Raw genomic sequence first — 13265 nt, 5'->3', positions numbered from 1 at the left:
TGGTTCTGTAACTCAGGTGTGAGTTTTGTGAGAGCGGTTGCACCAGGTCCCTCTGTTCTGTCTCTGTATCCCCAGGGAAGGGTTCAAAACCAGAACAAGCAGATGGTGACAATTCTGCAGCCTTCACAGGCTTATAGACTAAAAACTCCTTGCGAGACATATTTAGATGGAGTAATCCTTGAGGGATTTTTCTTCTGTGAATATTGATAGTTGCTTTTTGAATCGGTGGGAGACTTGATTGCTGCAAGAGTCTGCTCAAGAAGCTGTTGATTGGGGTGGGGAAGGGAGATGTTCTGTTCTTTCGTACCACCTGTTAGGTAGCAGACAGACAGTTTGATCTCTCCTGGCTAATTTAAGGCGTCTCTACAGGGGGAATGGCTGTTCACCACCATTGGGTCATCACCTGCAGTGTCCCAGACTAAAAACCCACTTAGAAAAAAACTCGTCTTTTAACTTCTTCCAACTCCCCTTGTGTTCCAGCTCTCTTAGTGATGGCGAGTGTTCTGACAAATGCACTGATCGCTTCTATTCTGTTCTCTTTATATTATTAGACAACCAGCAGGAATGTTTGTGTGTTCCTGGTAGCTACATACACAGATGGGCAGCCAACTGAGAGCGCAGCGTGGTTCTGCAAGTGGTTACAAGAGGCAGCGCATGACTTTCGCTTTGGGAAAACGCATCTGAAAGGCCTGAGATACGCTGTGTTTGGCTTGGGAAACTCAGTTTATGTTGATCATTATAACACTGTAAGTATCTGCTCTGCACCTTTCTTAAGTTTCTGCTCCTCTGAAGGGCTGAGCTTCCCAAAATGCTCCAAAAGTGAACGATAACTGGTAGTTTGGGTGAGATTTGCAGCCTTTGTGTGGACTGGGTTTAGGGCACAGGCTGTGCAGTTTTGAAGCAATTATGCTGCCCTTTGAAATGGGAAAGGAGTCCCATGAGCATGACATTAATCTGCAAGGTGTGGTTAATACATTGGGTAAATCCTTGCTGAGTTAGTTTTCCAGCTTTGAAAGTGTTTTATCAGTACATGAGGGCACAGTACTGTAAATCTTCTCACTTGCTGCCTTTTAGTTTAGAGTGCTTCTCTTGACATATTTTGTCCTTTGCTGTGTTCTGTAGACCTCAGCTTTATTTCCTGATGTAAAATAAAGCAGGACCTGGGGGTCTTGGTGACAGCAGGGTGACCATAAGCCAGCACTGGGCCCTTGTGGCCAGGAAGGCCAATGGTACCTGGGGTGGGTTAGAAGGGGGTGGTCAGTAGGTCAGAGAGGTTCTCCTGCCCCTCTGCTCTGCCCTGAGGAGACCACACCTGGAATCTTGTGTCCAGTTGTGGCCCCTCAGTTCCAGCAGGACAGGGAACTGCTGCAGAGAGTCCAGCGCAGCCACCAAGATGCTGGAGGGAGTGGAGCATCTCCCGTGTGAGGAAAGGCTGAGGGAGCTGGGGCTCTGGAGCTGGACAAGAGGACACTGAGGGGGGACTCATTCCTGGGGATCAATATGGAAAGGGGAGTGTCAGGAGGATGGAGCCAGGTTCTTCTGGTGACAACCAGTGACAGGACAAGGGGCAATGGGTGCAAACTGGAACACAGGAGGTTCCACTTAAATATGAGAAGAAACTTGTTCCTGGTGAGGGTGGCAGAGCCTGGCCCAGGCTGCCCAGGGGGGTTGTGGAGTCTCCTTCTGTGCAGACATTCCAACCCGCCTGGACACCTTCCTGTGTAACCTCATCTGGGTGTTCCTGCTCCATGGGGGGATTGCACTGGATGAGCTTTCCAGGTCCCTTCCAATCCCTGATATTCTGTGTTTCTGTGATCTTGACCTAATTAGTTTCATCTCTCTCAGAAAAATGCTATGTGTCTTGTTGCCAGCTTGTTATGTTTGTATAGCTGGGGCCATGTGAAATATTGTGTGATACTTGTTGGTCAGAAGGTCCACATGCACAAAGCAGCTTGTTCCCAGAGCTCATCTCTCACCACATCAATGTGATGGTAGAAATGGGGCTGTGTGTGGTGCTCAGACTGTTTTGTGGCTGTGCTCTCAATCAGCAGCTGAGGAGTCCAGAAATCCCTGCCTTGCAGCCCTGTGCAGCTCGCTGGGCTCACTCCTCACTGGTTTGGTTGCCTGCTTCACTTAAAGGGAAATTAAATGAAGCCCAAGTTAACTTTTATCATATCCCAGGTTGGAAGAAACATCGACAGGTGGCTGTGGATGCTCGGTGCCAGCCGCATCATGACTCGTGTCGAGGGCGACTGCAACGTGGCCCAGAGCAAGCATGGCAGCATCGAGGCCGACTTTGAAGCCTGGAAAACCAAGTTCCTCAACCGGCTCCAGGCCCTCTGCAGAGGGGAAAAGAAACCCTGCAGCGGGAAATGCAAGAAAGGGAAGTGCAAGTCTCCGGGGAAGCAGAGCAAAGAGAGCTCAGATCCTGAACACGGAGTGTCAGAATACGAGAATACTGAGGTAGAGCCAAAAACTGTAGGGCCATATTTCTGGTTTAGTGCTCCTTGTGGTGCTGTTTGTCTGTTCTCCTTCCTCCTGCAGCTCAGAGGGATGACATGTGAGTTTGATGCTACTTTGTGGAGTGAAGGAGGAAGAGGGGTGAGCAGATAACAAGTAGAATACACCATCCAAAAAAGAGTGAAGAATTAGTGCTGTACCGTGGCTGTGTGATGAGGGAGTCTTCCCCTTGAATGGAGGCAGGTGCATCTTGTGGCAGATGCTTCAGGGAGCCCGTTTGGATTCTCATCAGTCTTTGCTTTGTCTTGTAGCCAAGTGAAGCATTTAGTTCCCTGTTAATCTGCTTTCACTTCAACTTGTGGAAGCTGAGGTGCTTTGCCTGCATCCCAGGCTTTTCCAAAGGCAGCTGGGGAGTGTTACCTGAGTGAGTCCTGGATCTCCTCTGGTTGTATCTGCCTGTAATCATTTGTCTCTTTTGGAGTGTTTGCTGACAGGTTTTAAATAAGAAACCCTCTCTGTTGCTCTACAGTGCAAGACCTGGAGCCGCTATGGCACTTTAAGCCTACTTGCAAGCCATTTATTGTGGATTTGACCACAGCAATCATTTCATGTTGAGTTTTGTAGGGAAAAGGGCTCTTCTGGCTGAGTGGATCTGAGAGTGCTGGCTGCTGCAGGAACAAGAAGAAAAAATCTTGCTGTTACGCCAGTGCTGTTGTGCTGTACCTTGGCTGTGTACAGAAAGGAGACAACTTTTCTGCTCTGTGAAGGGTTTGACTTGAGAAGCAGATCCCTCATTCCCTGTTCCTTCAGGCAGGTGCACTTACAGGAGTTAAAGGGCTTTAGGTTTCCAGATTCTCATAGTGTGCGGTGGGGTTGGACTCCTCTGTATCACTTCTCACGTGGAAAATGGAGCAATCTGGAAGCAGGCTGTCTGGGCTGAGTTTCAGGTGGTCTATGGGCTGCTGAAGTCTTAAAAATACATGCTGATAAAAGTCCTAAGTTTAAATGCATCTCATATATATTTTACAGGTTATTGGTTGACTATCTGTAGGGTCTAGATAGAGGGGAGAGTAAAACCTGAGCTACTAGAGAACCTGTTCCAAACAATACATCTTGTATACTTGATACGGGTTAGTGGCAGACACTATTCCTTGTTTTTCAGTAGTCTTGGCTGATTGTGAGAGCTGATTTCACTGGTTAGTATAGATGCAGGTCTTATGTTTAACATTCAGTTACTTTCCTTATTTATTTTTTCTCTGGTCTCTTACACAGGCAGAGGAGTTGTTTGAAACCAGTAGTGAGGAGGAAGCTGATGCTGAGGAAGCTGGAGGCACAAATTCCGTCATCGATGTTGAAGATCTTGGCAATATCATGAGCCACATGAAGAAAGCAAAGGTACCTCTGCTACAGCGAGTGTAGAACTGTCAGGTCTTTGTTGCTGATCAGTTGAATTGATGAAAATATTACCTGCTGGATTTGAGTCTGTAGGGCCTAGTTAGAGAAGGAAATATGAGCTGTTGGAGAACTTGTCCCAGAAAAAACATACATGGAGATATATTGGATATAGTTACCTGCTGACTGTGACTTGTTCACTGAGCAAATGCTGCAATGGTAACTTGTTATTTTGAGTTTAAGGAAAAATTACTTCCCCTGCTAACATTTAGATCTGGATGTCCATCTCTGCTACTGTGATTCACAGTCTGGTGTCTGAACACAAACCCTGTGGCTATATCTGCCTGTGAGTGCCTCACTTGAAGCATGGGGCTGTGTGGTGCTGGGGAGCAGAGCTGCAGCTGGAGCTTTAGTGTGGCTGCAAGAGCTTCTGTGTCCTCACTGCCATCCTAAGGTGAGGGGCTCTGCTTGCGGAGCTGGGTCTGACCCGCACTGAGCCTGTCAAAGCCGAGCCTAATTCCCTGATCCATTTCAGGTTGTTACTGTCTCCGTTCCTGTGCAGTTCTGTTTGTATTTCTGTGTTCAGTTTGCAAACAGGGTATACCCAACTCATTTATTCGGTTACAGAATCCAGAACCCCAGGCTGGCTGGGCTGCAGGAGCTCTGCAGATCCCCAGCCCAGCCCTGCTCACGCAGGGTCACAGAGCAGATCACACAGGTGGGTCCAGGCGGTTTGAATGTCTCAGAGCAGGAGACTCCACACCCGCTCTGGGCAGCCTAGGCCAGGCTCTGGCACCTCCCAGCAAACAAGTTTCTGCTCATGTTCACATGCAGCCTCCTGTGTTTCAGTCTGTGCCCGTTGCCCCTCACCCTGGCGTTGGGCACCATGAACAGAGTCTCGTCCATCCTCTGACACCCACCCTGAGCTATTGATCCATTGATCAGATCCCTCTCAGCTTCTCTTCTCCAGCTCAACAGCCCCAGCTCTCTCAGTGTCTCCTCATCACAAAGATGCTCCAGACCCCTCAGCATCTCTGTGTCCCTCTGCTGGACTCTCTCCAGTAATTCCTTGTCCTTCTTGAACTGGGGAACCCAGAGCTGGCCCCAGAACTCCAGATGCAGCCTCACTAGGGCAGAGCAGAGGGGGAGGAACAACCTCCCTGACCTGCTGCTCACACTTCTCTTAATGCACAAAAAGGAGTGAGGATATGAACAGTTCTGAGGCTCAGCCTTAGTGTGCTCCCCACACTCTTTGCTGGAGCAGCTGGCAGTGGGGAGGGGGAAGGATTGTCCCCAGGATGGATGTGTGATCTGTGTTGCCATCTGGTGACTCCAGTTTTCCTCCTTAGCGATCTTTCCATGGTGATGTCCTTCCTTGTGAAACCTTGAGCAATCCATCCCCTCTCACCAAACCTCCCTGTCTGTAATTACACCCTTCTTATCTCTGCGGTGAGAACACCTCACAGCTCCTTTCTGAATCCAAACAGTCTCCTCAGCAGCCGGAGCAAGGTGACACCGCGGGGCCACAGCGAGCCAGGCCATGGCTCACGGGATGTGGCGTGCTGAGGAGGTGACAAGGGGAGCGTGGGCATCTCTTCTTCACATTAGGTTAAGGAAGGAGGTAAAACACTTCCTGCTGCTTGTAACAAACTCTGTTAGAGCGGTCGTGCTCTCCTATGGGGGATGCAGAGCATGCGAGAGCTCTTGTCCTTGAGCTTACGTGGACTTGTGCGCTGCAGTTTGCAATGGAAGGATGGATGAGCAGTTTGTTTTCCCTTGGGAGGGAGAAAGGATCGGTCTTGCTCCCCCTGTGCAGGTGCTGTCAAGTTCTCCTCCTCCCCGTGTGCTCACCACTAGAGGTCACTGACAAAAAGGGAACCGCGTTTTCTGCAGCAGCGGCTCCGGGAGATGCTCTGAGACCAGAGGAGGGAGGTGGTGTCTTTATTTTATGAAAAAAATTAGGCATTGAGTTTTACTGACTTGACAATATGGCAACACCATGATCAGAGTGTAGTATAAACAAGGAGAACCAGGTATCATAGTCCAATTTATGAATAAAAAGTGAGCACAGCAGTAAAATACTTTCTGCTGAAGTTGGTGTGGTATGATATTTTTTTTTACATAGGCAGTGAAAAGTTATCGCTGTGTATAGTTTTTGCTGATGCATGATTCAAACAATTCTTTCTTGTTGCTTTGCTGGAGCGATGAGAGGCCTGTATGTTGTACGTACAAATTACTCACTGCAAAAGTGCAAATATCTCTCTAGATCAGGTTCTTGTGGCTCTGGCTGCAGTAGCATGTCAGATATGGGGGACAGCGTCCTGCACTTGGGTCACAACATGAACACTGCAGGCTCAGGGAATACTGGCTGGAAAGAGAGGGATCTGGGGGTGTTGATTGACAGTGGGTGAATATGAGCCAGTGTGTGCCCAGATGGCCAAAAAGGCCACCAGCAACCTGGCTTGTTTCAGGAATAGTGTGGCCAGCAGGACTAGAGAAGTGATTGTGCCACTGTACTCAGTGCTGGTGAGGCCAGACTTTGAATCCTGTGTTCAGATTTGGGCCCCTTGTCATAAGAAGGACATTGAGGCACTAGAGAGAGTGCAGAGGAGGGAACGGAGCTGGTGAGGGGCTGGAGCACAAGTGTGATGGAGCGGCTGAGGGACCTGGAGGGTTCAGCTGGAGAACAGGAGCTGAGGGGAGACCTTCTGATCTCTGACCTGCCTGAAAGGAGCTTGGAGCCAGGGGGGTCGGGCTCTGCTCCCCAGGAACAAGCGCCAGGAGCAGAGGAAACGGCCTCCAGTTGCGCCAGGGGAGGGTGAGGTTGGATGTGGGGAACAATTTCTTCCCCAAAGGGCTATCGGGCATTGGAACAGGCTGCCCAGGGCAGTGCTGGAGTCACCATCCCTGGAGGGGTTTAAAAGGTGCTTAGATGAGATGCTCAGGGACATGGGTTAGTGCTAGAGTTAGGTTATGGTTGCACTCAGTGATCCTGAGGGCCTCCTCCAGCTGCAATGATTCTATTCTATGATTCTCTCTGAGCTCAAATGCTTGTCTCCAAGCTGTGGTTTCTGCTCTCCTGCCTTCTCCCTGGAGGAGGAGATGGCAAACCCTTGTTCTGCCCCGGCAGGTGATTGCTGCCCTCTGGCCTGTGCAGATGGTCAAATCCTGGGAGTGCAGGGCCTGCAATGCTGGGGAGGACTGGAAGTACATTCTGTGCATGGCACGTCCTGCCCCTTTTGGGTAGGAGCTGCTATCAGCTGGCGAGACAGGAGGCCTAAAAACTATGGATCAGCCTTTTTGTGGCTAATACCACTGAACTGTGCTGCTGTAGTCATGTCACGGGTGTTTGGGTTAATCTTGAAACCTTATAGTTTTTATTCCTGTTTTGTGTGGTTGATCCGACTGGCTACAATTTTCATTTCTGGTTTCATGTGTCTGTAACTGGAGCAGGGGATGCAGAGGGGCCCTCAGCAGTGACATCCACGTCCATCCTCAGCAATCCTGACCGGGCTGTCACTTCCAGAGTGACAGCTGGATGTGGCTGTGTCAATACTGCCCGAGCCTGAGCTGCTGGCGATCGGCATCCTCAGCCGGGACAAAGAACGACTTGGTCTTGGTGGCGAATCTCCAGGCGTTGTGCGCATTGACTTGCAACAGATTTATGCAACCACTTGAATGGTAAAATGATCCTGTAGGTGCGGTTATTTACTGTAATGAAAATAAATGCTGTAGACTCGCTATGAAACAGCAGGATGATCTGCATTTATGAAAGTAATTTATCATGATCAGGCTCTTTTGCTCCCAGGCGGGAAGATAAAGTTGTTTAAATGCAGCGCAGCTGGTTCTGAAGTTGCATCCTCACTCTGGTGGCTGTGAGAAATTTGCTGTTTTCAGATGAGTTGTGCTGTCTCTTTAGCCTTTTTTTTCTTGCTAAATGCTGAACTGCGTAAAATTAATCTGACACTTTTGTTTTCCACTGGTGTAATCTGTTGTCTTGCAGTGATCCCCACCAACACAGAAAGGTGCTTTGAGTTTTGTTTTGGGGTGTTTTTTGTAGCTGAAGTGCTGATATACAAGCTAGCAGGCTTAAGGAAAACTTCTGTATTTCAGGGTTATATCTGAGACACTTCAAACCCAGGGTTACTTGGATTTGGGATTGGCCTCACTGATTCCAGCAATGGGTTTTATGGATGTCATTGTTGGGTATTAACTCCTGTGCCTATGGGAGGTAGAACAGCAGGTTCTGCCTTGTGCAGTGCAGGTAATATGAAGTGTTTAAGGGCCCAGCACTTGCTGCTGTTGGCTTTTGTGAGAGTTGCTGGCCTATACTAATGTGTAGTCACAGATGGTCAGAATTCCTTGTTGTTCTGCCTTTTATGGGATGGCAGTGTGATGCCGTGGAGGCAAATGTATCTCATGCTTGCTCAAATCTCTGCAGGTGATCTGAATTTTGCATCTATCTGTTATTTTACTGAATGGAAATCAAGGCTGAGTTTTCTTCTGTGGCTTTTTCTTCCATATCCTGCAGCTTCACTGCATTTACCAAAGTGTTGTCAAAGAGTTGGAGGCAGGTAGTGGATTCCTGCGGTCATCTGGGTCGGGCAGATGGATTGAAGTTCAAGGTGAAGGCCAGAACTTCTCTTCCAGATCCAGCTGTAGCTGTTACATGTTCTCCCTTGGGGGAAAAAGTGGATTTTTAAAGAGCTTCTGAGGATCAATGTCCACAGTTCAAGCTGATGGTGCCTTCTGCACACTGGGCCCAAAAACAGATACAAGGTTGGGTGGCAAAAGGAAATCATTCAAATCTACAAACTGGTGACTGAACAAAGATCAATTGCATACTCTGTTTACCAAATCTCGCGCTATGCGGTGATGACTACTTCATAGCTGCTGAAATCCAGCCTTTTTTTTCCCTGAGAAATTCAATTTTGCGGACTTGCTGCAGATGATACCGTTCCAGGTGATGCTGAACTGGACTCAGACCTCCCCATCAGCACACGTGACACCTTTGTGTTAACAAAGGGAATTATTATATTAAGTCTGGAAGCCCAGCAGTGTGGAATGCCTGTGGGCCCAAGGAGGCCTGGGGGGCTCATTCCATGGCCATCAGCCCTGAAGCTGCTCCTCTCTGCTCCCTGATGATCCCAGGCTGTGACTTCAGGCTGGCCTGGGTGCTGCACAGTGAGGTGGGTTCACATCTGGCTTTTCTCTGCGTTTTCTGCCCTTCCAGCTTGTTTTTAGGCTGAGAGCCTGGGCATGTTCTCCAAATTGCTTTTACGCCGCAGCAGAAGTGGTTTTAGAGGATTTAATAACCAAGTGGACTTTAAGCTGTCCAATTGTGGCATGCTTTCCCTGCCCTCCAGAGTTACTCCCCTGAAATGCACTTATCAGCTAAAATGTGAAATGGAATGGAGATGTTTGTGGCCTGCAAGACTGCTATTAATCATAGGGACACCATTTCCTAATGTAGATTATCTCCCACAGCTGCGAGATTGTGATAAACTGGAACAACAGATCAATCTGAACTGGTTCCCAGGGACTGAAATGGCTTTATTAACCTTCATATTTATAAACCGCAGGCATGAGTAATAATAATAATAATATTCTAATTTTTTTTGATGGATTGGGAGGTAATCAAATGGGCAGATCTTGTTGACACAATTTTGAGATTAATGCTCTTGTTTTCTCAAACAAAAAGTTTAATGATGCTGATAGTCACATTTGCAATGTGAATAGGGGGGAAGGGTATGTGTAAGGGAGCAAGACTGAGTTTGCGGGAAACAAAGTGTGTCCCAGAGACCATGTTCAAGGAGTTTCTGTTTATTTCTGTGTCCATTTGGCACAGGGAGGGCTTCCTGATCCCCTCTGGTTCTCTTCCCTAAAGAGTAGGCATTTACCACCCTGAGTGTACTATCACCCAATTTGCTGATGACACCAAGCTGGGAGGAGTGGGTGACACTGGAAGCTGTGCTGCCATCAGAGACCTGGACAGGCTGGAGAGCTGGGCGGGGAGAAATGTAATGAAATAGAACAAGGGCAAGTGTAGAGTCTTGAATCTGGGCAGGAACAACCCCAGGTTCCTGTATAATTTGGGGAATTACATATTAGAGAGCAGCATAGGGGAAAGGGACCTGGGGGTCCTGGGGACAGCAGGGTGACCATGAGCCAGCACTGGGCCCTTGTGGCCAGGAAGCCAATGGTACCTGGGGTGGGTTAGAAGGGGGTGGTCAGTAGGTCAGAGAGGTTCTCCTGCCCCTCTGCTCTGCCCTGGGGAGACCACACCTGGAATCTTGTGTCCAGTTGTGGCCCCTCAGTTCCAGCAGGACAGGGAACTGCTGGAGAGAGTCCAGCGCAGCCACCAAGATGCTGAAGGGAGTGGAGCATCTCCCGTGTGAGGAAAGGCTGAGGGAGCTGGGGCTCTGGAGCTGGACAAGAGGAGGCTGAGGGGTGACCTCATTCATGTTTACAGATATCTAAAGGGGGAGTGTCAGGAGGATGGAGCCAGGCTCTTCTGGTGACAGCCAGTGACAGGACAAGGGGCAATGGGTGCAAACTGGGACACAAAAGGTTCCACTTAAATTTGAGAAGAAACTTGTTGGGGGTGAGGGTGGCAGAGCCTGGCCCAGGCTGCCCGGGGGGTTGTGGAGTCTCCTTCTGTGCAGACATTCCAACCCGCCTGGACACCTTCCTGTGTAACCTCATCTGGGTGTTCCTGCTCCATGGGGGGATTGCACTGGATGAGCTTTCCAGGTCCCTTCCAACCCCTGACATTCTGTGATTCTGTGGGACTGTAAATTGCAGCACTCATGATGTTTCCAAAGAGCCTTTTGTGCCTGTGACTGTTATGGAAGATCAAACTTGCTCACACTGGGTGAAGAAACTTTCAGTCAAGTTGCCTGGAGTTTTATTCGAAGTGGGACAGTGAGTGTTAAGATTTACAAATTTAAGGCGTAAGGTTTGCAGACCAAGTGTTACTGCAGAAACTTTGAGAGTATGCAAGAATTTTAGCCGTGTTTTAACCAAATTGAATATGGCACGGGTACATAACTGTCAGATTTAGAACCAGCCGAAAATGATGTGCATGTTTGGAGCTCTTCAAAAACTCTCTCTACTTCTTAATGGGTGGAAGTTTCCTATAGGAAAAATGTGCTCTTATCTGCACCCACTCAGCCTCTAGGGTAGATTTTGACCTCTGCTAATCTGGCTTAGAATTTGATGTCATCCTATATTTTAAAATGAGCTCGAAGAAATAGAATTTAGCTGCCTGGGTGCTACTTCTAGCATCAAAATTTGGATTTGTCACAGGGACACTCCCCCTTTCCTGTGTTCAAATCTTCCCTAAGCCTTGGCTGTGGAAAAGAATTAGAATTCATAAAGAATATTACAAGAGATCTTGCCTTTTCCAGGTAAGACGTGGGAGTGCACAGTGAAAAAGAGGAATAAAAGAAAAAAATCCAAGGTTCCCTCTGGTTAAACACTCTTTGCTATGTGGTTCAATCCTGGTTCCTTGATGAGCCTTTGTAAAGGGATTTGAGATATAAGAATCAAGACTTTTGTACTGGGTTATAGATCCCATATCCCTTGCTGTTCTTTAGTCTGTTGTAAATTAGCCAATAAATAGGTAGTAAAGCAGAGCTGATAATTATTAAAAATCCTGTAAGTCTGAAGTCCCCATGACTATTGAGCTTCCTCTTTATTTACAGCCTTTTCCTGAGCACATCTGCCAGAGCCGAGCAGGGTTTATTCTGCAGCAGGCCAGCCCATCTGTTCCCTGTTTGTCACAAACTTTCTGCTGTGTTGCTCAGGTGTTTCTTTTTCTGTGCACTTCTTTCCTTAAGCTTCTTGCCAGCCAAACAACGCAGTTGAGCAACAGTCCGTGGATCAAGGCACAGAGTAATTATCTGCTGATGGTAATTAATGGGAGAAGCATGAAGGAAGTTGGTGGTGCTCTGTCAAAGGGCGGAGCAGCGCAAGGATGTGCGAGCGCAGCATCTGGTGCCAAATAAATATGTTGTTTGGTCAAGGTGTTTTGAGGTACAGTAAGTGCATCCATGTTCTGCTAGACAAAAAAAAGGCCACATCTTCATCTTGCCTGTGTCCTGCTCTTCTGTGTGAGGGGCAGCACCAGTTATGCACAGCGGGAGCTGCTTTTATATTGCCTGTTACAAGGTGAGGCACGGTCTTGCTTCCTCTGCTGATAGTTGGGCTGCTGAAGCAGGCAAAGTATCTACCTTGTGTTGTTCATGTCAGAGCTGATACTTTGACATCCCTGTTTCACAGCTGGTTGCAGAGGCTTGGCATGAGATGAGGATTGCAGTTGCTTAGGTGGTGTGGACATGCAGATGAGATGGATCTTCTCCTAAAAGCTTTCTCAATGCAAAAGCGAGACATAACAGAATGGAAGTAGCATTATCTCGGCTCTACAGAAGGAGCTGGACACTATAGCAGGGCATTAAACTGGTTTTGTATGGCACAGAGTACTTACATGTGTGCCAAACTGTAGAGTCATAGAAGGGTTTGGGTTGGAAGGGCCCGTCTCAGCTCCCCCAGTGCCCCCCCTGCCATGAGCAGGGACATCTGCACCAGCTCAGGGTGCTCAGAGCCCCGTCCAGCCTGGCCTGGGATGTCTCAGGGATGGTTCAGCCACCACCTCTCTGGCCAACCTGGGCCAGGCTCTCACCACCCTCAGGGCAACAATTCCTTCCTTATGTCCAGCCTGAATCTCCCTCCTTCAGTTTAAAACCATCACCCCTTGTCCTGTCGCTACAGACCCTGCTCAAAAGTCTGTCCCATCTTTCTTATGGGCCCTTTTAGGTCCAGAAATGCTGCAATAAGGTCTCCCCGAAGCTTCTCTTCTCCAGCTGAACAGCCCAGCTCTCTCAGCCTTAACCACGCTGTGAACTTTTCTTGTATCATTGTGGTTAAGGAAATAATGTTCCTTTTTGTCACAGCCAGACTGGTTGATGCTGAGGCAGACTTTTCTTTTAGAAAGCGGAGTGCTGTTCTATCATCTGTGTAAAGAAGTGTGCAGAAAAGACCTGGGTGTGAAGCGCAGAGCTTTACTGGAAAAACAGCTTGTGCGGTTGCGTGTGTGTAACTTTGCTGTGACCCTTTGAGTGGATGAAGCTCCACGTAACTTCTGACTCTTCTTTGGCCTGTAAGCTTGGAAAGCAGAGCTCTGAATCCCGAGGGATGCTCTGCAGGGCTCTTGGATATCTGTCTTGGGCTGTTTTCCTAATTAGTTTACATTTTTTTTACAATGAAGATTGATTATAGTAGAAGCCAGGCAGTTTTCTTTTGGCTTGAATAATGTATTCTTATGATAATCTTGTGACCTCTCATCTAATAGTTCTGGAAAGCTGGTTGATGCACATTATTGAATGGGCTACAGACCAAAACGGTTCCTGGGG

General features: G+C 48.2%; 1 protein-coding gene across 1 annotated transcript in view; it reads left to right on the top strand.

The window, feature by feature from the left end:
* The window catches only part of LOC308048147 (S-adenosyl-L-methionine-dependent tRNA 4-demethylwyosine synthase TYW1-like), a 110797-nt gene that overhangs the window by 4192 nt on the left and 93340 nt on the right, over positions 1-13265 (top strand). The window contains exons 5-7 of the mRNA XM_080357079.1: positions 552-746; positions 2182-2463; positions 3733-3855. Of these exons, the coding sequence (XP_080213205.1) occupies positions 552-746; positions 2182-2463; positions 3733-3855 (600 nt within the window). The remainder of the gene's footprint in view (positions 1-551; positions 747-2181; positions 2464-3732; positions 3856-13265) is intronic.

The sequence above is a fragment of the Nesoenas mayeri genome, assembly GCF_963082525.1.
Source record: "Nesoenas mayeri genome assembly, chromosome: 20".
Taxonomy (NCBI): Eukaryota; Metazoa; Chordata; class Aves; order Columbiformes; family Columbidae; genus Nesoenas; species Nesoenas mayeri.
Note: the sequence above shows the minus strand (reverse complement) of the source record. Positions and strands in the feature narration are given on the sequence as shown.